At 38.1% G+C, this 24,778-nt stretch overlaps 1 protein-coding gene across 4 annotated transcripts in view; it reads right to left on the reverse strand.

The window, feature by feature from the left end:
• The window catches only part of TBCK (TBC1 domain containing kinase), a 266,911-nt gene that overhangs the window by 24,067 nt on the left and 218,066 nt on the right, over positions 1–24,778 (reverse strand). The window contains exon 26 of one of the 4 annotated variants that reach the window (XM_054484089.2): positions 60–710. The exons of the other annotated variants lie outside the window; for them this stretch is intronic. Within the exon in view, the coding sequence (XP_054340064.1) occupies positions 615–710 (96 nt within the window). The 3' untranslated portion in view covers positions 60–614. Of the gene's footprint in view, positions 1–59; positions 711–24,778 lie in introns of those variants that run through there. 4 annotated transcript variants of the gene reach the window in all.

Raw genomic sequence — 24,778 nt, forward strand, 5'->3', positions numbered from 1 at the left:
AATTAACATAATTGGGTTGTTACCTTATTTTAAAAAGTAGATGCAATGGCATGTCTTGCTTATTACGAATCTGATGATTTTTATTTAAAAACAACAGAAATCACATTTTAAATTTAATTATTAAATGCCACATGTAGAAAGTATCAGTTACTCACACTGTTTAGTGATAGAATATCCACAAAAACTGTCTCTTGTCTAGGCTTCTAGACAAGAATAAAATATTATTCAGATATACATTGCTCTTTTCTATTTTTTGTTTTGCTTTAAAGAATAATTGCCCATCTGCTTGCAACTAGACATGTTCAGATGAATATTCCTTTTGATAACAAAAGTATTAACTTTGTGCCAAGAATACAACAATTTAAGGGTAAGACGAACTATCTCTAATATTTTCTGAAAAGATAAGACAAAGTGAGAGGCAAAGATTCCTCCAATTTCTTTTGTAGATAACCTTTTGAATGTGATACACTGTTGGGGATGAAATATTAGTGGTCTCATAACCATAAAATATTATCTAGATATAGTTAATAATTAATTTTAGTCTTATGAGTTTCAGAGACTAACATACCAATAAGACATTTACAGTTTTTCTTAAAACTAAAGTTATAAAAACACTAATTGGAGCTTTCAATTTCTTCTATGTTGTTGGCCAGTTTTCCAGTCTCAGACCCATCACTGTCTCTAGAGTTGCATCCCATTACCTTATTTTCCTATAGGGAGGAAAACAACACAATAACACATTAAGCATGCTATGGCACTAACTCATCATTCTTACTAAACATCACGATTTACTTCCAGGAAAGAGATGGATTCACTATGGAGTTTTTACAAGCTGAAACTTTGACCTTATGTTAGAAGTAGGGTAATGTGGGTAATGGTTGCCATGGGTATCAAAACAAATTATACATTTTCCACTAGGTAACATTTGATTAATGTCAAAATAAACATTCTACTTTATATCTGAACACTCTGCTCAAGGATATAAAAATGTACCTTTTTATATCCTTGTTTACTTAATACATGATACGGTAGACTAGCTCTCCCTATTGATACTGAATAGTTATTGCTTCAATTCCCAGATTTATATACTTGTTCTCTGAGATTAATTCAGCATGCTTCAGTTTTGTAAGAGGTATCTTTCTGGGGCTTTCTGTATATATCCTGCTGGCATGTTTTGTTTCTAAGCCCAGAGAATCTAATTACGGTTTAGTAGCCAAAGATGTAATATCTCACATGAGATTTTTTAAAAACAATTATTTTTGCAACAGCACAAGAGTGAGACTTTGCCATGTTTTTCATTTTAAATGTGACACAATAAAGGCTTGAATTGACTTTATGCTTGTTTTGATACAAAGGTCTTCCTACTCTTCTTAACCCTACCAATAGGTGCAGTCGACATTTGTTTGGCTTGTCAAATTAAACTCAGCCATACAGCAACAAGGATTAGCACAAAAACGGGTCTACCATGTGAACAGTACCATACATTTCAGAGATCTAGGACTCTACTTCACTCATTAGAGATTATCTGATTTTTCTTAAGTCTTAATAATATAGCTTTGCTTACAGCATATTTGACTATACTTGATTATACTATACACTATAGCTCATTGCTTTATTTAACCTTTAAGATAAAGTGAATTAAGGAATAACTGACAAGTGGGATTTAGCAAGACTAAATTCTGGGCTAGAGAAGCCTCTACGTGGTACCCTAAGTAAACTAAGATCTTTGCAGTCCTTCTTTACTCTATTCTGGTGAAAAGCAATGTTTTATCTAGATAAAAAATGGCAGATTCTAAAGTTTTCTGATGTATTTAATGTGGAAGCAGGGCCAAATACAAATACAAAAGGGGAAGTGGTAATTGTAAAGAAACCATCTTATAGCAATAAACTGCTAATCAATTGTAATTACAGGAAATAGTTAATGAATACATATTAAAATGGTATCACATGGCTTCTGATTATATAATATTTATTCAGGCACATGAATAAGCTGTATTTCTCAGATCCATTCTGTCTTCTATGTGAGTTTAGATAATATATCCAATACATCTGGTCACTGTATAGTAATTCCTGCATATCTGTATGACAAAAGACACTCCCAGTACTAATTTGTATGTCAAATGGGTGATTTTAATGCTGTCATACACTAGACAAGTGGTTCATTCATTCTTACTTGGAGTGGTTCAGTGATATTTTGCCATGTGTTAAATTCAATATTAAAAGCCTTTTTCTTTTACTTAACTATACCCTCTTTCATTTAATATTTTCATTTATTGGGTTTTCAGACTAATTCTTTTACCAGGTCTTTTTTTTTTTATTTTTTTATTTATTTTTCTTTTTTCTTTTTTCTTTTATTATTATTATTATTATTATTATTATTATTATTATACTTTAGGTTTTATGGTACATGTGCGCAATGTGCAGGTAAGTTACATATGTATACATGTGCCATGCTGGTGCGCTGCACCCATCAACTCGTCATCTAGCATTAGGTATATCTCCCAATGCTATCCCTCCCCCCTCCCCCCACCCCACAACAGTCCCCAGAGTGTGATGTTCCCCTTCCTGTATCCATGTGTTCTCATTGTTCAATTCCCACCTATGAGTGAGAATATGCGGTGTTTGGTTTTTTGTTCTTGCGATAGTTTACTGAGAATGATGATTTCCAATTTCATCCATGTCCCTACAAAGGACATGAACTCATCATTTTTTATGGCTGCATAGTATTCCATGGTGTATATGTGCCACATTTTCTTAATCCAGTCTATCATTGTTGGACATTTGGGTTGGTTCCAAGTCTTTGCTATTGTGAATAATGCTGCAATAAACATACGTGTGCATGTGTCTTTATAGCAGCATGATTTATAGTCCTTTGGGTATATACCCAGTAATGGGATGGCTGGGTCGAATGGAATTTCTAGTTCTAGATCCCTGAGGAATCGCCACACTGACTTCCACAAGGGTTGAACTAGTTTACAGTCCCACCAACAGTGTAAAAGTGTTCCTATTTCTCCACATCCTCTCCAGCACCTGTTGTTTCCTGACTTTTTAATGATTGCCATTCTAACTGGTGTGAGATGGTATCTCAGACAGGGATGCCCTCTCTCACCACTTCTATTCAACATAGTGTTGGAAGTTCTGGCCAGGGCAATTAGGCAGGAGAAGGAAATCAAGGGTATTCAATTAGGAAAAGAGGAAGTCAAATTGTCCCTGTTTGCAGATGACATGATAGTATATCTAGAAAACCCCATTGTCTCAGCCCAAAATCTCCTTAAGCTGATAAGCAACTTCAGCAAAGTCTCAGGATACAAAATCAATGTGCAAAAATCACAAGCATTCTTATACATCAATAACAGACAAACAGAGAGCCAAATCATGAGTAAACTCCCATTCACAATTGCTTCAAAGAGAATAAAATACCTAGGAATCCAACTTACAAGGGATGTGAAAGACCTCTTCAAGGAGAACTACAAACCACTGCTCAAGGAAATAAAACAGGATACAAACAAATGGAAGAACATTCCATGCTCATGGGTAGGAAGAATCAATATCATGAAAATGGCCATCCTTCCCAAGGTAATTTACAGATTCAATGCCATCCCCATCAAGCTACCAATGACTTTCTTCACAGAATTGGAAAAAACTACTTTAAAGTTCATATGGAACCAAAAAAGAGCCCGCATCGCCAAGTCAATCCTAAGCCAAAAGAACAAAGCTGGAGGCATCACACTACCTGACTTCAAACTATACTACAAGGCTACAGTAACCAAAACAGCATGGTACTGGTACCGAAACAGAGATATAGATCAGTGGAACAGAACAGAGCCGTCAGAAATAATGCCACATATCTACAAGTATCTGATCTTTGACAAACCTGACAAAAACAAGAAATGGGGAAAGGATTCCCTATTTAATAAATGGTGCTGGGAAAACTGGCTAGCCATATGTAGAAAGCTGAAACTGGATCCCTTCCTTACACCTTATACAAAAATCAATTCAAGATGGATTAAAGACTTAAATGTTAGACCTAAAACCATAAAAACCCTAGAAGAAAACCTAGGCAGTACCATTCAGGACATAGGCATGGGCAAGGACTTCATGTCTAAAACACCAAAAGCAATGGCAACAAAAGCCAAAATTGACAAATGGGATCTAATTAAACTCAAGAGCTTCTGCACAGCAAAAGAAACTACCATCAGAGTGAACAGGCAACCTACAAAATGGGAGAAAATTTTCGCAACCTACTCATCTGACAAAGGGCTAATATCCAGAATCTACAATGAACTCCAACAAATTTACAAGAAAAAAACAAACGACCCCATCAAAAAGTGGGCGAAGGACATGAACAGACACTTCTCAAAAGAAGACATTTATGCAGCCAAAAAACACATGAAAAAATGCTCACCATCACTGGCCATCAGAGATATGCAAATCTTTTACCAGGTCTTAACAGAAGATGTTACAGAAGATGCTAAAAATTACAATCAGTGTCTACTGTTACACAAACAAAAAATTACTAAGTCCAAATATGGATTTGACATAAAAATCATAAACATTGAAGTGGTAACTTACAACTGTACTAACTAGAATTGGCACCTCTGCTTCCTTTTCATAGTATTCTACTGTGGCTTTCTTAATCTTTTCAAAACAGGACTCTGCCAGCTGCCAGCTGCAGCACACTGATTTTCACTCAGAAGAAAAGCTGTTAGTTTCCGAAGACTCACTTAAAAAAACCCAAAATACCTTCAGAGGTTAAAAAAGACCTCATCAGAACAACTCTTATGAAAACTTCTTCACTACTACTGATCAGAAAGTGTAGGGCTCAGATGAGCGGGTGATATTAGGGTAGCCTGAACACATTAAATTCTATACCTTATTTGAAAAAATTAAGGTAAAACATATATAACATAAAATTTTTCCTTTTAACCATTTTTAAGTGTAGAATTCAGTGGTTTTAAGTACACTTGCAATACTGTACAACCATCACCACTAGTTATTTCCAATTTTTTTCATCATCTCAGAGACATTTTGGACTCATTAAGCATTAATTTCCATTCCTCCCTCCCCCAGCCCGTCGTACCACCAATCTACTTCCTGTCTTCATGAATTTGCTGATTGTTGATATTTTATATAAATGAAATTATACAATATTTGTCCTTTTTATATGTGGCTTATTATTCTTAGCATAATGTTTACAAGGTTCATTCACTCTGCATCAAATATCAGAACTTCATGTCTTTTTATGGCTGAACATTATACTGTATATACTACCTTTTGTTTATTAATTTATCTGTTGATAGACACTAGGGTTGTTTCCACCTTTGACTTGTCAATAATGCTACAATGAACATTGGTGTACAATACCTGTTTGAGTGCCTGTTTTCAGTTCTTTTTGGTAAGCATCTAGCAGTCAAATTACTGACTCATATGGCAATTCCATATTTACTTTTTCAAGGAAGTGCTAAAATATTTTCTATAGAAGCTACATCATTTTACAATCCCACGATTAATGCACCAGGGTTCTAATTTCTCCTCATCCTTGCCAACACTTGGGTGTGAAGAGATATCTCACTGTGGTTTTACTTTTTATTTCCCTAATGACCAATGATACTGATTATCTTTTCCATGTGCTTATTGGCCATTTGTATATCTTCCTCAGAGAAATGTCTACTCAAGTCCTTTGCCCATTTCTTAATAACACTGTCTGTTGTTGAGCTGTAGGAGTTGTTAGTGAATAGAAATACAACTGATTTTTGCATATTGATTTTGTATTCTGGTATTAAGTCCTTATCAGGTATATGATTTACAAATATTTTCTCCCATTTCGTGGGTTGTCTTCACTCTCTTCAAAGTGTCCTTTGAAGCACAAATTCTTACTTTTAGAAGTCCAACTTACTGTTTGTTGTCTGTGCTCTTGGTGTCATACGTAAGAAACCACTGTCAAATCCAAGGTTATGAAGATTTATCTCCATATTTTCCTCTAAGAGTCTTATAGTTGTAGATTGTAAATCTAGTCTTTGGTCCATTTTGAGTTAAATTTTATATATGGTTTAATGTAAGGGTCCAATTTCATTTTTTGCCTGTGGATATTCAGTTTTCCCAGCATCATTTGTTGAATAATCTATCTTTTCTCATGAAATGGTCTTGGCACCTTTGTCAATTTTCCATAGATGTGAGGGTTTATTTCTGGGCTCTCAATTTAATTCCATTGGTCTATATGTCTATCATTACGCCTGTACCATTGTTTTGATTACTATAGCTTTGTAGTAAATTCTGAAATCAAGAAGTATGAGTCCTCTGACTTTGTTCTTTTTCAAGATTGTTTTGGGTATTATGGGTCCCTAGAAATTTAATATGAATTTTAGTATGGATTTTTTTAATTAAAAAATGCAATTGGGATTTTTATAGGGACTGCACTGAAGTTACACATTGCTTTGGGTAGTATTGTCATCAAAACAATTATTCCAACACATGAACATGGGATGTCTATCTATTTAGATATTCAATTTCTTTTTATTTTATTTTATTTTTATTTTTTATTATACTTTAAGTTCTAGGGTACATGTGCACAACATGCAGGTTTGTTACATATGTACACACATGCCAAGTTGGTTTGCTGTACCCATTAACTCGTCATTTACATTAGGTATTTCTCTTAATGCTATCCCTCCCCCATCCCTCACCCCACACCAGGCCCCGGTGTGGGATGCTCCCTGCCCTGTGTCCAAGTGTTCTCATTGTTCAATTCCCACCTATGAGTGAGAACATGTGGTGTTTGGTTTGCAGTCCTTGTGACAGTTTGCTCAGAATGATTTCCAGCTTCATCCATGTCCCTACAGAAGACATGAACTCATCCTTTTTTATGGCTGCACAATATTTCATGGTGTATATGTGCCACATTTTCTTAATCCAGTCTATCACTGATGGGCATTTGGGTTGGTTCTAAGTCTTTGCTATTGTGAATAGTGCCACAATAAACATACGTGTGCATGCATCTTTATAGTAGCATGATTTATAATCCTTCGGGTATATACCCAGTAATGGGATCACTGGGTCAAATGGTATTTCTGGTTCTAGATCCTTGAGGAATCGCCACGCCGTCTTCCACAATGGCTGAACTAGTTTACACTCCCAACAGTGTAAAAGTGTTCCTATTTTTCCACATCCTCTCCAGCACCTGTTGTCTTCTGACTTTTTAATGATTGCCATTCTAACTGGTGTGAGATGGTATCTCATTGTGGTTTTGATTTGCATTACTGATGACCAGTGATCATGAGCATTTTTTCATGTGTCTGTTGGCTGCATAAATGTCTTCTTTTGAGAAGTGTCTGTTCTTATCCTTTGGCCACTTTTTGATGCGGCTGTTTGATTTTTTATTGTAAATTTGTTTAAGTTCTTTGTAGATTCCAGATATTAGCCCTTTGTCAGATGAGTAGATTGCAAAAATTTTCTCCCATTCTATAGGTTGCCTGTTCAATCTGATGGCAGTTTCTTTTGCTGTGCAGAAGCTCTTTAGTTTAATTAGATCCCATTTGTCAATTCTGGCTTTTGTTGCCATTGCTTTTGGTGTTTTAGACATGAAGTCCTTGCCCATGCCTATGTCCTGAATGGTACTGCCTAGGTTTTCTTCTAGGGTTTTTATGGTTTTAGGTCTAACATTTAAGTCTTTAATCCATCTTGAATTAAGTTTTGTATAAGGTGTAAGGAAGGGATCCAGTTTCAGCTTTCTACATATGGCTAGCCAGTTTTCCCAGCACTATTTATTTATTTATTAAATAGGGAATCCTTTCCCCATTTCTTGTTTTTGTCAGGTCTATCAAAGATCAGATGGTTGTAGATCTGTGGTGTTATTTCTGAGGCCTCTGTTCTGTTCCATTGGTCTATATCTCTGTTTTGGTACCACTACCATGCAGCACTACCAAGGCTACAAGGTTACTGTAGCCTTGTAGTATAGTTTGAAGTCAGGTAGCGTGATGCCTCCAGCTTTGTTCTTTTGGCTTAGAATTGTCTTCACAGTGAGGACTGTTTTTTGGTTCCATATGAACTTTAAAGTAGTTTTTTAACATTCTGTGAAGAAAGTCATTGGTAGTTTGATGGGGATGGCATTGGATATATAAATTACCTTGGGTAGTATGGCCATTTTCACGATATTGATTCTTCCTATCCATGAGCATGGAATGTTCTTCCATTTGTTTGTGTCCTCTTTTATTTTGTTGACCAGTGGTTTGTAGTTCTCCTTGAAGAGGTCCTTCACATCCCTTGTAAATTGGATTCCTAGGTATTTCATTCTCTTTGTAGCAATTGTGAATGGGAGTTCACTCATGCTTTGGTTGTTTGTCTGTTACTGGTGTGTAGGAATGCTTGTGATTTTTGCACATTGATTTTGTATCCTGAGACTTTGCTGAAGTTGCTTATCAGCTTAAGGAGATTTTGGGCTGAGACGATGGGGTTTTCTAAATATACAATCATGTCATCTGCAAACAGGCACAATTTGACTTCCTCTTTTCCTTAATTGAATACCCTTTATTTCTTTCTCCTGCCTGATTGCCCTGGCCAGAACTTCCAACACAATGTTGAATAGGATTGGTGAGAGAGGGCATCCCTGTCTTGTGCCAGTTTTCAAAGGGAAGGCTTCCAGCTTTTGCCCATTCAGTATGATATTGGCTGCGGGTTTGTCATAAATAGCTCTTTTCCATCAATACCTAGTTTACTGAGAGCTTTTAGCATGAAGTGCTGTTGAATTTTGTCAAAGGCCTTTTCTGCATCTATTGAGATAATCATGTGGTTTTTGTCTTTGGTTCTGTTTATGTGATGGATTACGTTTACTGATTTGCATATGTTGAACCAGCCTTCCATTGCAGGGATGAAGCCAACTTGATCTTGGTGGATAAGCTTATTGATATGCTGCTGGATTCAGTTTGCCAGTATTTTATTGAGGATTTTCCCATGGATGTTCATCATGTATATTGGTCTAAAATTCTCTTTTTTTTGTTGTGTCTCTGCCAGGCTTTGGTATCAGGATGATGCTGGCCTCATAAAATGAGTTAGGGAGGATTCCTTCTTTTTCTATTGATTGGAATAGTTTCAGAAGGAATGGTACCAGCTCCTCTTTGTAATTCTGGTAGAATTGGGCTGTGAATCTGTCTGGTCCTCGACTTTTTTTGGTCGGTAGGCTATTAATTATTGCCTTAATTTCAGAGCCTGTTATTGGTCTATTCAGAGATTCAACTTCTTCCTGGTTTAGTCTTGGGAGGATGTATGTGTCGAGGAATTTATCCATTTCTTCTAGATTTTCTAGTTTATTTGTGTAGAGGTGTTTATAGTATTCTCTGATGGTAGTTTGTATTTCTGTGGGATCAGTGGTGATATCCCTTTTATTAATCTTGCTAGTGGTCTATTTTGTTGATCTTTTCAAAACACCAGCTCTTAGATTCATTGATTTTTTGAAACTTTTTTTGTTTCTCTATCTCCTTCAGTTCTGCTCTAATCTTAGTTATTTCTTGCCTTCTGCTAGCTTTTGAATTTGTTTGCTCTTGCTTCTCTAGTTCTCCTAATTGTGATGTTAGGGTGTCAGTTTTAGATCTTTCCTGCTTTCTCTTGTGGGCATTTAGTGCTATAAATGTCCTTCTACACGCTGCTTTAAATGTGTCCCAGAGATTTTGGTATGTTGTGTCTTTGTTCTCATTGGTTTCAAAGAACATCTTTATTTCTGCCTTCATTTCATTATTTACGCAGTAGTCATTCAGGAGCAGGTTGTTTGGTTTCCATGTAGTTGTGTGGTTTTGAGTGAATTTCTTAATCCTGAGTTCTAGTTTCATTGCACTGTGGTCTGAGAGACAGTTTATTATAATTTCTGTTCTTTTGCATTTGCTGAGGAGTGCTTTACTTCCAACTATGTGGTCAATTTTGGAATAAATGCAATGTGGTGCTGAGAAGAATGTATATTCTGTTGATTTGGGCTGGAGAGTTCTGTAGATGTCTATTAGGTGTGCTTGGTGCAGAGCTGAGTTCATGTCCTGGATATCCTTGTTAACTTTCTGTCTCATTGACCTGTCTAATATTGACAGTGGGATGTTAAAGTCTCCCATTATTATTGTGTGGGAGTCTAAGTCTCTTTGTAGGTCTCTAGGACTTGCTTTATGAATCTGGGTGCTCCTGTATAGGGTCCATATATATTTAGGATAGTTAGCTCTTCTTGCTGAATTGATCCCTTTACTATTATGTAATGGCCTTATTTGTCTCTTTTTGATCTTTGTTGGTTTAAAGTCTGTTTTATCAGAGACTAGGATTGCAACCCCTGCTTTTTTTTGCTTTCCATTTGCTTGGTAGATCTTCCTGCTTCCCTTTATTTTGAACCTATGTGTGTCTCCGCATGTGACATGGGTCTCCTGAATACAGCACACTGATGGGTCTTGACTCTTTATCCAATTTGCCAGTCTGTGTCTTTTAATTAGGGCATTTGGCCCATTTACATTTAAGATTAATATTGTTATGTGTGAATTTGATCCTGTCATTATGACGCTAGCTAGTTATTTTGCCCGTTAGTTGATGCAGTTTCTTCCTAGCATCGATAGTCTTTACAATTTGGCATGTTTTTGCAGTGGCTGGTACTGGTTATTCCTTTCCATGTTTAGTGCTTCCTTCAGGGGCTCTTGTAAGGCAGGCCTGTTGGCGACAAAATCTCTCAGCATTTGCTTGTCTGTAACGGATTTTATTTCTCCTTCACTTATGAAGCTTAGTTTGGCTGGATATGAAATTCTGGGTTGAAAATTCTTTTCTTTGAGATTGTTGAATATTGGCCCCTACTCTCTTCTGGCTGGTAGAGTTTCTGCTAAGAGATCTGCTGTTAGTCTGATGGGCTTCCCTTTGTGGGTAACCCAATCTTTCTCTCTGGCTCCCGTTAACATTTTTTCCTTCAGTTTAACCTTGGTTAATCCGACAGTTATATGTGTTGGGGTTGCTCTTCTCAAGGAGTATGTTTGTAGTGTTCTCTGCATTTTCTGAATTTGAATGTTGGCCTGCCTTGCTAGGTTGGGGAAGTTCTCCCGGATAACAGCCTGAAGAGTGTTTTCCAGCTTGGTTCCATTCTCCTCGTCACTTTCAAGTACACCAATCAAACGTAGATTTGGTCTTTTCACATAGTCCCATATTTCTTGGAGGCTTTGTTCATTTCTTTTTATTCTTTTTTCTCTAAACTTCTCTCTTCATTTCATTAATTTGATCTTCAATCAATGATACCCTTCTTTCCACTTGATCGAATCAGCTACTGAAGCTTGTGCATGCATCACATAGTTCTTGTGCCATGGTTTTCAGCTCCATGAGGTCACTTAAGGTCTTCTCTACACTGTTTATTCTAGTTAGCCATTCGTCTAATCCTTTTTCAAGGATTTTAGCTTCCTTGTGATGGGTTCGAACATCCTCCTTTAGCTCGGAGAAGTTTGTTATTATTGACCTTCTGAAGGCTACTTCCGTCAACTTGTCAAAGTCATTCTTCGTCCACCTTTGTTCCATTGCTGGCAAGAAGCTATAATCTTTTGCAGGAGGACAGGTGCTCTGGTTTTTAGAATTTTCAGCTTTTCCGCTCTGGTTTCTCCCTATCTTTGTGGTTTTATCTATCTTTGGTATTTGATGATGGTGACCTACAGATGGGGTTTTGGTGTGGATGCCATCTTTGTTGATGTTGATGCTATTCCTTTCTGTTAGTCTTCCTTTTAACAGGTCCCTCAGCTGCAGGTCTGTTGGAATTTGCTGGAGGTCCACTCCAGACCCTGTTTGCCTGGGTATTATCAGCGGAGGCTGAAGAACAGCAAATACTGCAAACAGCAAATACTGCTGCCTGATCATTACTCTGGAAGCTTCGTATCAGAGGGGCACCCAGGTGTATGAGGTGTCAGTCGGCCCCTACTGACAGGTGTCTCCCAGTTGGGCTGCATGGGTGTCAGGGACCCACTTGAGGAGGCAGTTTGTCCATTCTCAGAGCTCAAATACCATGCTGGGAGAACCACTGCTCTCTTCAGAGCTGTCAGACAGGGATGTTTAAGTCTGCAGAAGTTTCTGATGCCTTTTGTTTAGCTGTGCCCTGCCCCAGAGCTGGAGTCCACAGAGGCAGGTAGGCCTCATTGAGCTGCGGTGGGCTCCACCCAGTTTGAGCTTCCTGGCCACTTTGTTTACCCACTCAAGTCTTAGCAATGGTGGACACCCCTCCCCCAGCTAGGCTGCCACTTCGCAGTTCGATCTCAGACTGCTGTGCCAGCAGTGAGCAAGGCTCCATGGGCATGGGACCCACTGAGCCAGGCATGGGATATAATCTCCTGGTGTGCCGTTTGCTAACACCATTGGAAAAGTGCAGTATTAAGGTGGAAGGTTCCGATTTTCCTGGTACAGTCTGTCATGGCTTCCCTTGGCTAGGAAAGGGAAATCCCCTGACCCCTTGCACTTCCCAGGTGAGGTGATGCCCCACCCTGCTTCGGCTTGCCCATGGGCTGCACCCACTGTCCAAGCAGTCCCAATGAGATGAACCAGGTACCTCAGCTGGAAATGCAGAAATCACCTGTCTTCTTCATCACGCTGGGAGCTGCAGACAAGAGCTGCTCCTATTTGGCCATCTTGGAACGGACCTCCAACATAGTACATTTTCTACTTTTTAAAAAAAGTTTCTATGAAGGAATGGAAGATTGGCTCAAATTCTAGAACTTTTTAATTATCATCATACATAAGATAAAATAGTATTTATTAAATTTACATGTATGTAAATAATAGTACTAGAAAACAAAATTAATAGTTGATGTTAATTGAGTGCTCACTAGTATCAGGCTCTGCAATGAACCATATATGCCTAATCTAAAATCTTCACAAGAATTCTATGAGGTAGGTATTTTTAGCCCCTTTTATGACTTAGAATAAATAATTTGTGCAAATTAACACAGCTGGTAAGAAATAGAACACAGCAACCAATGTAGGTTGACTAAAAGATTTATGTATTTAGATACTACCCTTATCCAAATAACAGTCAGGGTACAAATTAGCCCTAAGAATAAATTGAGGGGGGCTTACTTATAAAGACATTAATTATGAAGGTACAGGTGCTATATAAGAGAATCATAAGAGATAGTGCAGTTACTTGGGGCTAGCAAAAGCAGAGCTGTTGCCATCCCTACAGCCAGAGTGACCAGTAGTTGGTAAATATGTTGTGGAGAGAAGGCTTCCTGGAGAGAAGTGTTACCCTTCAATAGAGGGACAAGCCAAGCCAACCTGAGATAATTCTGGAGGGAAGGACCCAGCAGGAGAAATATTCTGTCCCCATTCTCTCCTATAGCTTGCCAGAGCTCCTGGCTGGTTAACAACTGGAAGCCAGAAGACATGGAAGTCAGCTTCCTGGGGTGAATAAGGTAAAAAAGGATGGAGAATAGATCTCTGATGGGAGGTGGGGCAAAGAAAAGGTATCCAGGACAACCATGGATACATAATACAATTCCAACAAATATGCTTTAAACTGAGACACTTCCAAATTAGTGGGAAGGAAAAACAATAGGCCTACAGATCTGTACAGCAGACAAAAAGATGTAAAGTACAAGCAAATAAATATGTAAAGTTCTCTTTTGCCCCATGCTGAGAAAATTATTAAAGATACTTTGCTATACAAATGTTTAAAACAGTTTCTTGCAATGATTTCCTAATGTTGGATTGAAGCATAATAGCTGAGCATATAACTCATTCAGTAATTGTCTATAAGCATGATATTGACTGACTTATTTAGAATGTGATGGCTCTTTAATAAAAATAAATACATGATACTATTAGCAATAAATAATCTGAATAGTCATGCTTTGAGATTTCCTTCATATTTTAAACTTTTATTTTTACTGGCACTTTGGCAATATAGTGTTCTATACAATGCCTTGTACATCATAGATGATGTATTTAATTGATTATTTAATGAAAGAAATGAGTTACCTATTGACATATATATACGTTTTTACCTTTATGGTAAAATTAAAATGAACAGAAACCTAGGGTTTAGTACAATGAGTAAGATGTTAGAAAACATTTGGCAATCTTAAAAAGATAATCATACAAGGTCTATTTATTAGATACCATCTTTAAAATTGTTAATGTTTTATGAAAATAGAGCCCTAAGCATGTTAGCACATACAGCATAAAAGTTTTTTTCAGGTCTTGCTTTCACACACTGGGAGAACACTGTGATCTGTGAAAGTCAGAATAAGCCTGTTTTAGAAAACTGGATATGTGGCAGCATTCACACTCAAAAGCCTTCAGAGCTCACTAAGTTAAGGGTATGATTTATAGAGTCATACAGACTGGTGTTTCAATCCTGGCTCTGACACAGGCAGATGAGATTAACTTTGAGTCTAATGTGTAACATGTATAAAACAATAGCTCTGTAGAGGATGGCAGGGGGCCATAGGTAGGTGCCCTGGCAGTGGCAGCTCAGGTGCTGTGGGTAGGAAGTTCTCCAGTGGGAGGCACCATATGCAGGCAGTTCTTGAGTGGGGATGCTGCAGGTTAGAAGTGTATGGCATCCATGACTGGGATTATTACCATTTTTGGGATTTCTTAAGGCCATATATTACTTGGAACCTAAACATGTGATTTTACATAGTATATCTGCACCATAATTGAAAGTTGAGATTTTTCACTGGAATGACATAGCAACATAAATTAATTAATGTAGCAGCAGCAACAGCAGCAGTATTGTGGTAGTAGTAAAAAATAATAATTTAACAACTTACATCAAAATAATATAGACACTATGGCTTTAGTGAGAGGTTGTCATGTAAATTCAAGAAATGCAGAGAACCCTTGTGAGATACTATGTAAGACAACCATCCCCAAGACACACAGTCATCAGATTCTCCAAGGTAGATGTGAAAGAAAAAATCTTAAAGGTAACTAGAGAGAAGGGGCGGGTCACTTACAAAGGGAACCCCGTCAGGCTCAGTAGACCTTTCCGCAGAAACTTTACAAGCCAGAAGAGACTGGGAGCCCATTTTCAATATCTTTAAATAAAAGAAATCCCAAGCAATAATTTTATAGCCCACCAACTAAGCTTCATAAGCAAAAGATAACTGCAATTCTTTCCAGACAAGCAAAAGCTAAGGGAGGCTGAGTGCAGTGGCTCATGCTTATAATCCTAGCATTTTGGGAAGCTGAGGTGGGCAGATTGCTTGAGCCCCAGGAGTTTGAAACAAGCCTAGGAAGCAGAGAGAGACCCTGTCTCTACAAAAAAATACAAAATTATCCAGGTGTGGTGACATGCACCTGTAGTCCCAGCTACTTAAGAGACTGAGGTGGGATCATTTGAGCCCAGGATGCAGAGGTTGCAGTGAGCTGAGATTGCACTACTGCACTCCAGCTGGGGAGACAGAGCAATAGCCTACCTTAAAAAAACAAAAAAGCTAAGGGAATTTGATAGCAGTAGACCTGTCTTACAAGAGCTCCTAAAGGAAGTGCTAAACATGGAAATGAAAGAGCAATATTTGTCACCATAAAAACACACTTAAGAACATATCCCATTGACACTATAATGCAACTATACAATTAAGTCTACATAACAACCAGCTAAAAGCAGGATGATAAGACCAAATCCTCACATAGCAATATTGACCATGAATGCAAACAGGCTAAATGCCTCGATTAAATGGTATAGAGTGTCAAGTTGGATAAAGAAGCAAGACCCAAATGTTTGCTGTCTTCAAGAGATCCATCTCAGAAGTAACAGCAATAGGCTCAAAGTAAAGGAATGGAGAAAGATTGATCAGGTAAATAGAAAATAGAAACAGCAGGGGTTGCTATTCTTATACCAGACAAAACAAACATTAAAGCAACAACAATCGAACAAAGAAAAATATTACATAATAAGGGGCTCAATCCATCAAGAAGACTTAACTATTCTAAATATATACACACCCAAAATTAGAGTTCCCAGATTCATAAAAAAGGTTCTTAGAGATCTATGAGGAAATATAGACAAACACACGATAACACTGGGAGATTTCAACACCACCTTGACAGTGTTAGATCATCAAGGCAGAAAACTAACAAATATTTTTCTGGACTTAAACTCAATACTTGACCAATTAGACCTAATAGACACCTACAGAACACTCCATCCAACAACAGAATACATATTCTTCTCATCTGCACACAGCACATACTTTAAGATCAATGACATGCTAAACCATAAAGAAAGTTTCAACAAATTAAAAAAATTGAAATCATACCAAACACATTCTCAGACCACAGCATAGTAAAAACAGCAATCAATACTAAGATCTATTAAAACCATACAATTACATGTTAACCTACTCTTGAATGACTTTTGGGTAAATAACAAAATTAAGGCAGAAATCAAAACATTATTTGAAATGAATGAAAACAGACACAACATACCAGTTTGGGACACCGTTACAGTTGCATTAAGAGGAAAGTTCACAGCACCAAACTCCTACATGAAGAAGTTAGAAAGCTCTCAAATTAACAATCTTGCATTATACCTCAAGGAACTATAAAAACAGGAACAAACCAACCCCAAAGCTAGCAGAAGAAAAGAAATAACCAAAATCAGAGCTGAACTGAATAAAACTGAGATGTGAAAATCCAAAGTATCAATGCCCCCAAAAGTTGGTTCTTCAAAACATGAAACAAGATTGAAACTAATTAATAGAGAAAAAAGAAGATCCAAATAAACACAATCTGAAGTGACAAAGGTGACATTTCAACCAACCCTACAAAAATACAAAAGTTCACCAGAGAATATTATGAACACCTCTATGCACACAATTAGGAAATCTAGAAGATATTGATAAATTCCTGGAAACACATAGCCTCCTAAGATTGAACCAGGAAGAAATTACAATTTGGAACAGACCTATAACAAGTTCTGATATTGAATCAGTAATAAAAAGCCTACCAACCAAAAAAAGCCCTGAACCAGATGGATTCACAGCCAAATTCTCCCAGACATAAAAAGAAGAGCTGATGTCAGTCCTATTCTAACTATTCAAAAAAAAAATCAAGGAGGGGAGATTCTTCTGCAGCTCATTCCATGAAGCCAGCATCATCCTCATACCAAAATCTGGCAGAGATACAATGAAAAAAGGAAACTTCAGGTCAATATCTCTGATGAACATGCAAAAATCTTCAACAAAATACATGCAAACCAAATCCAGCAGTGCATCAAAAAACTAATGCACTAAGATTAAATAGGCTGTATTCCTGGGATGCAAGGTTGGCTCAACATATGCAACTAAATAAATATGATTCACTACATAAACAAAATTAAAAACAAAAACAATGATCATCTCAGTATATGCAGAAAAGATCTTCAATATATGTGAAAGTCTCAATAAATGTAGAAAAGGTCTTCAATAAAATTAAACATCCCTTCATGTTAAACATCCTCAACAAATTAGGCATCAAAAAAACATAACTCAAAATAAAAAGAGGCATTTAGGACAAACCCACAGCCAACATCACAATAAACGGGCAAAAGCTGGACACATTCTCCTTGAAAACTGGAACAAGACAAGGATGCCTGTTCTTAACATTGGTATTCAACATAGTACTGGAAGTCTTAGCCAGGGCAATCAGGCAAGAGAAAGAAAGAAAAGAGACTGAATAGGAAAAGAGAAAGTCAAACTAACTTTCTTCACAGATGATATGATTGTATACCTAGAAAACCCTAGAGATGCTGCCAATAGGCTTTTATAACCAATAAGCAATTTCAGTAATGTTTCAGGACACAAAATAAATGTACAAAAATAAGTAGCATTTCTATATATCAATAGCATTCAAGCTGAGAGGCAAATCAAGGACATAAATCCATTTACAATAGCCACAAACAAAAATATCTAGGAATATATCTAACTAAGAAGGTGAAAGATCTCTACCAGGCGAGTTATGAGACACTGGTGAAAGAAATTATAGGCAATATAAACAAATGGAAAAATGTTCCATGCTCATGGAAAGGAAGTGCATTAGTCTGTTCTTGCGTTGTTATAAATAATGGCCTGAGACTGGGTATTTATAAAGAAAAAAAGTTTCATTGGCTCACAGTTCTGCAGGCTATGCAGGAAGCATGGCTGAGGAAGCTTCAGGAAATGTACAATCATGATGGAAGGTGAAGGGGAAGCAGGCACATCCTACATGGCTGCAGCAGGAGGAAGACAACAAAGAGAGAGGTGCTACACACTTTAAACAACCAGATCTTCTAAGAACTCACTATCACAAGAATAACAAGGGGAAAATCCACCTCCATGATCAAATCACCTCCCATCAGGCCCCTCCTCTAACAATTCGACATGAGATTTGGCTGGGAACACAAATTCAAACCATATTGGGAAGAGTTAAGATTGTTAAAATGGCCATACTGCCCAAAGCAGTCTACAGATTCAACATTATTCCAACGAAACTACCAATGTCATTTATCACAGAATTAGAAAAAGCTATTCTAAAGTTGATATGAACCAAAAAAAAAAAAGTCCAAATCACTGAAGTAATCCTAAGCAAAACAAAGCCAGAGCCATCACACTTCCTGACTTCAAAGTATACTACAAGGCTATAGTAACCCAAACAGCATGATACTGGTACAGAAACAGACATAGACTCATGGAAAAGGATAGAGAAACCAGAAAGAAAGCCAGATACTGACAACCAGTTGATCTTTGACAAAGTCAACTATAATACATAATGGGGAAAGGACTCTCTATTCAATAAATAATGCTGGGATATTCTAGCCAAATGTAGAAGATTGAAACTGGATCCCTTCCTTTCACCATATACAAAAACTGACTCCAGATGGATTAAAGACTTAAATGTAAGACTGAAAGCAATAAAAACCCTAGAAGAAAACCTAGGCAATACCATTCTGGGCAGTGGCCAGGAAAGGATTTATGACTAATTCCTCAAAAGCAATTGCAACAAAAGCAAAAATTGACAAATGGGACCTAATTAAACTGAAGAGCTTTTGCACAACCAAATATTTAAATATCATCAGAGTGAACAGACAACCTACAGAATGGAAGAAAATTTTTGCAATCTATCCATCTGACAAAGGTCTAATATCCAGAGACTATAAGGAACTTAAAACAAATTTACAATTAAAAAAAAAACCCATTAGAAAGTAGACAAAAAACATGAACAGATACTTCTCAAAAGAAGAAATTCACACAGCCAACATAAGGAAGAAAGCTCAACATCACTGATCATTAGAGAAATGCAAATTAAAACCACAATGAGATACCATCTCATGCCAGTCAGAATGGAGATTATTAAAAAGTCAAACAACATATGCTGGCAAGGTTGCAGAGAAAAAGGAACACTTTTACACTGTTGGTGTTAGTGTAAGTTAGTTGAACCATTGTGGAACTAACTGGAATCGCCATCAGTATGGCGATTCCTCAAAGATCTAGAAGCAAAAATACCATTTGACCCAGCAATCCTATTACTGGGTATATGCCTAAAGGAATATAAATCATTCTATTATAAAGATACATGTGCACATATATTCACTGCAGCACTATTCACAATAGCAAAGACATGGAATCAATCTTAATGCTCATCAATGATAGACTGGTGGTACATATACACCATGGAATACTATGCAGCCATAAAAAGGAATGAGATCATGTCCTTTGCAGGGACATGGAAGGAGTTGGAAGCTGTTATCTTCAGCAAACTAATGCAGGCGCAGAAAACCAAATATGACATGTTCTCACAAGTGGAAGCTGAACGATGGGAACACATGGCCACATGGTGGTGAGGGGAACAACACACACTGGGGCCTGTTGGGGGAGTTGGGGGAGGGAGAGCATCAGGAAGAATAGCTAATGGATGCTGGGCTTAATACCTAGGTGATGGATTGATCTGTGCAGGAAACAACCATGGCACACACCTGTGTAACAAACCTGCACATCCTGTACATGTAACCTGGAACTTAATCTACAGAATGGGAGAATATATTTGCAAACTATGCATCCAACAAAGGTCTATTATCCAGAATCTATAAGAAACTTTAATCAAAAAGCAAAAAACAAATAACCCAGTTTTAAAATTGGCAAAAGACATGAACAAATACATCTCAAAATAAGAAATACATGCCACTAACAGATATATGAAAAAATGCTCCTCATCACTAATGATCAGTGAAATGCAAATCAAAACCACAATGAGATACCATCTCACATCAGTCAAAATGGCTATTACCAAAATGTCAAAAAACAAGAAATGCTGGTGAGGTTGCATAGAAAAGGGAGAACTTATACACTGCTGGTGGAAATGTAAATCAGTTCAGTCATTGTGAAAAGCAGTGTGGAGATTCCTCAGAGAACTTAAAACTACCATTTGACCCAGCAATCCTACTATATGATATATACCCAAAGGATAATAAATTCTTCTACCAAAAATACATATGCATGTGGATATATATTGTAGCACTATTCACAATAGCAAAGATGGAGTTAACAAAGATTCCCATCAACAGTGGACTGAATAAAGTGTAGTACATATATACCATGGAATACTATGCAGCCACAAAAAGCATGAAGTCATATCTTTTGCACAAACATGGAAGCAGCTGGACGCCATTATCCTAAGTGAACTAATGCAGGAACAGAAAACCAAATACTGCATGTTGTCACTTATAAGTGGGAGCTAAACAATGGGTACTCATGGACACACAGAAGGGAATAATAGATACTAAGGACTGCTTGAGGAAGAAGGGTGGGGAGAGAGACATGGTTTGTAGGGCTACCTGTCAGGTACTATGCTCACTACACTGGATGAGGGGGTCATTTGTACATGAAGGATCAGCAACATAAAATTTATTAATAAACCTGTACATGTACCCCTAGAACTTCAACTTAAAAAAATAGAAAAAAAATAGAAAAAAATAAAAATACTTGAGACTGGGTAATTTATAAAGAAAAGAAGTTCAGTGGGCAGGGCCAAGATGGCTGACTAGAAGCAGTGGCATTCCAAGACTCGCACAGGAAAGAAACTATAATAAGCCTGTGAATCCTTCACTGGCAACCAAGGTATCCAGGTTTTCTCATCAAAATTGACTAGAAGGCTGGCATGACCCACTGAGAGAAGGAAGAGCAGTGTGGTGTGGCAGTCCACCTGTGATCCACACAGGGAAGGGGAACTTCCCTCAAGCCAAGGGAGGCAGTGAGTAAGCACACTACCCAGCCGAGGGAAACTGTGCTTTTCCCATTGAACTGTGCAACCCATGGATTGGAAGATACACTTGCGTACCCATTCCACCAGGGCCTAGCGTCCCAACCCCAGAATGTGCAGATTCTCACAGCCTCTCAGCTGGAATCTGCTTAAGCCTACCTAACTCTTGCTGGGAGAGGCGACTAGCACCAGCTGCAGCTACCTGCTCTCTAAGCCATTTGAGCTCCCTGGGGAAGGGGCAGCAGCCAGCCCTGGGACTAGCAACTGCCTAACACTCTAAGCTCCCTGGGCAGGAGAAGCATGGCACCCATTTCTATAGCTCCAGGCTGGGCTTTTTCCCTGCTGGAGCAAGGGAGGCTGGACCGCTTGGTCCCAAGACTTATCCCCACAGCCCAAAACACCAGCTGTGGCAGTCTGCAGCCAAAGTGCCTTTTCAGGTCTAACCCTGACCCGCCCTTCCTCAATGGGCAGGGCTTCCCCGAACAATCTCCAATAACTCCAGCCAGAGGCTCAGGGACAGAATTCAGATCTCCCTGGGCCACAGCCCCTGGGGGATGGGGGAGGTGGCCTCAGTCTCTGCAGACCAGCCAACTTAGCCTCTCCTCCTGGTAGTTCTGAGGAATCCAGGCAGCTCAGATGAGTGGGTTTCCCCCCAGTGAAACACACCCTCTAGAACAAGGAATAAAGTACTTCATTAAACAGGTCCTGCTCCCTGTGCCACCCAACTGGGTGAGAGCATCCAACAGGGGTTGTCAGACACCTTATACAGGAGTGATCCTACTGGCATCAGGTTGGTGCCCCTTAAGGTCAGAGGTCCCAGAAGATGGAGCGGGCACCCATCTTTGCTGGTCTCCAGCCTCCCTGAGTGACATCTCCAGGCACAGGAGCAAATAAGATGAATAGGGAAGTGAACCCCCAGGAAACTGCAGCAGCCCTACAGAAGAGGGACTTGACTATTGAAAGAAAAACAAGTAGAAAGTGACAACAGCACCAAAAAACAACAAAAAGACCTCCATAAAAACCCCATGCAAGGGTCAGCAGCCTCAAAGACCAAAACTAGACAAACTCATGAAGATGGGAAAGAATCAACGAAAAAATGCTGAAAACCCCAAAAGCCAGAGTGCCTCCTCTCCTCCAAATGATTGCAGTGTCCCTCCAAGGTGCAGAACTGGACGGAGGATCAAATGGACAAATTGACAGAAGAAGGCTCCAGAAGATGGGTAATAAAAAACTATGATGAGGTAAAGGAACATGTTCTAACCCAATGCAAAGAAGCTAAGAAGCTTGATGAAAGGTTAGAGGAATTGCTAACTAGAATAACTAGTGTAGAGAGGAACATAAACGACCTGAAGGAGCTGGAAAACACAGCATGAGAACTTCATGAAGAATACACAAGTATCAACAGCCAAATCGAACACATGGAAGAAAGGATATCGGAGTTTGAAGACCACCTTACTGAAATAAGACACGCAGACAAGTATAGAGAAAAAAGAATGAAAAGGAATGAATAAAACCTCCAAGAAATATGGGTCTTAATAAAAAGACCGAACCTATGATCGACTGGAGTACCAGAAGGAGACAGGGAAAATGGAAACAAGCTGGAAAACACACTTCAGGATATTAGCCAGGAGAACTTCCCCAACCTAGCAAAACAGACCAACATGCAAATCAGGAAATACAGAGAACACCGTTAAGATACTCCATGAGAAGATCAACCCCAAGACACATAATCATTAGATTCTCCAAGGCTGAAATGAAGGAAAAACTGTTAAGAGCAGCCAGGGAAAAAGGCCAGGTAACCTACAAAGGGAAGCCCATCAGACTAACAGCGGACTTCTCAGGAGAAACTCTACAAGCCAGAAGAGATTGGGGGCTAATATTCAACATTCTTAAAGAATTTTCAACTCAGAATCTCATATCCAGCCAAACTAAGCTTCATAAGCAAAGGATAAATAAAATCCTTTACAGACAAGCAAATGCTGAGGAATTTCATTACCACCAGGTCAGTCCTGCGAGAGCTCCCGAAAGAAGCACTAAAAATGGAAAAAACAAGAAAAAAAAAAACAAAAACAGTGCCAGCCACTGCAAAAACACACCAAAAAATAAAGACCAATGACATTACAAAGAAACTGCATCAACTAGTATGCAAATTAATCAAATAGCATCATGATGACAGGATCAAATTCACACATAACAATACTACCCTTAAATGTCAATGGGCTAAATGCCCCAATTAAAAGACACAGACTGGCAAATTGGATAAGGAGTCAAGACCCATTGGTGTGCTGTATTCAGGAGACTCATTTTATGTGCAAAGACACACACAGGCTCAAAATAAAGGGATGGAGGAACATTTACCAAGCAAATGGAAAGAAAACAAAACAAAACAAAACAGGGGTTGCAATCTTAGTCACTGACAAAACAGACTTTAAACCAACAAAGATCATAAAAGACAAAGAAGGGCATTACACAATGGTAAAGGGAACAATTCAGCAAAAAGAGCTATATTCTGAATATGTATTCACCCAATATACGAGCACCCAGATTCATAAAATAAGTTATTAGAGACCTACAAAGAGACTTAGACTCTGACACAATAATAGTAGGAGACTTCAACACCCCACTGTCAGTATTAGATCAACAAGACATAAAATTAAGGATATTCAGGACTTGAACTCAGGTCTGGATCAAGTAAACCTAGTAAACATCTACAGAACTCTCTACTCCAACAGAATATACATTCTTCTCAGTGCCACATGGCACTTATTCTAAAATTCGACCACATAATTGGAAGTAAAACACTCCTCAGCAAATGCAAAAGAACTGAAATCATAACAGTTTCTCAGAACACAGTTCAATCAAATTAGAACTCAGGATTAAGAAACTCACTCAAAACCACATAGTTGCATGGAAATTGAACAACTTGCTCCTTAGTGACTCCTGGGTAAATAACAAAATTAAGGCAGAAATCAAGTTCCTTGAAATCAATGAGAACAAAGAGACAATGCACCAGAATCTCTGAGACACAGTTAAAGAACTGTTAAAAGAGAAGTTTTAGCCCTAAATATCCACATCAGAAAGCTAAAAAGATCTCAAATCGACACCCTAACATCACAATTAAAAGAGCAAAAGAGGCAAGAGCAAACTTATCCAAAAGCTAGCAGAAGACAAGAAATAACTAAAAGAAGAACTGAAGGAGATAGAGACATGAAAAACCCTCCAAAAAAATCTATCCAGGAGCTGTTTTTTTTTTTGAAAAAATTAACAAAATAGACTGTTTGCTAGACTAATGAAGAAAAAGAGAGAAGAATCAAATAGACAGAATAAAAATGATAAACAGTATATAACCACTGATGCCACGGAAATACAAACTACCATCAGAGAATATTATAAACATCTCTATGCAAAGAAACTAGAAAATCTAGAAGAAATGGATAAATTCTGGGATACATACACCCTACCAAGACTAAACCAGGAAGAAGTTGAATCCCTGAATTTACCAATAACAAGCTCTGAAACTGAGACAGTAATTAATAGCCTACCAACCAAAAAAAGCCCAGGACCAGATGGATTCACAGCTGAA

This window comes from Pongo pygmaeus, chromosome 3 (genome assembly GCF_028885625.2).
Source record: "Pongo pygmaeus isolate AG05252 chromosome 3, NHGRI_mPonPyg2-v2.0_pri, whole genome shotgun sequence".
Classification (NCBI taxonomy): Eukaryota; Metazoa; Chordata; class Mammalia; order Primates; family Hominidae; genus Pongo; species Pongo pygmaeus.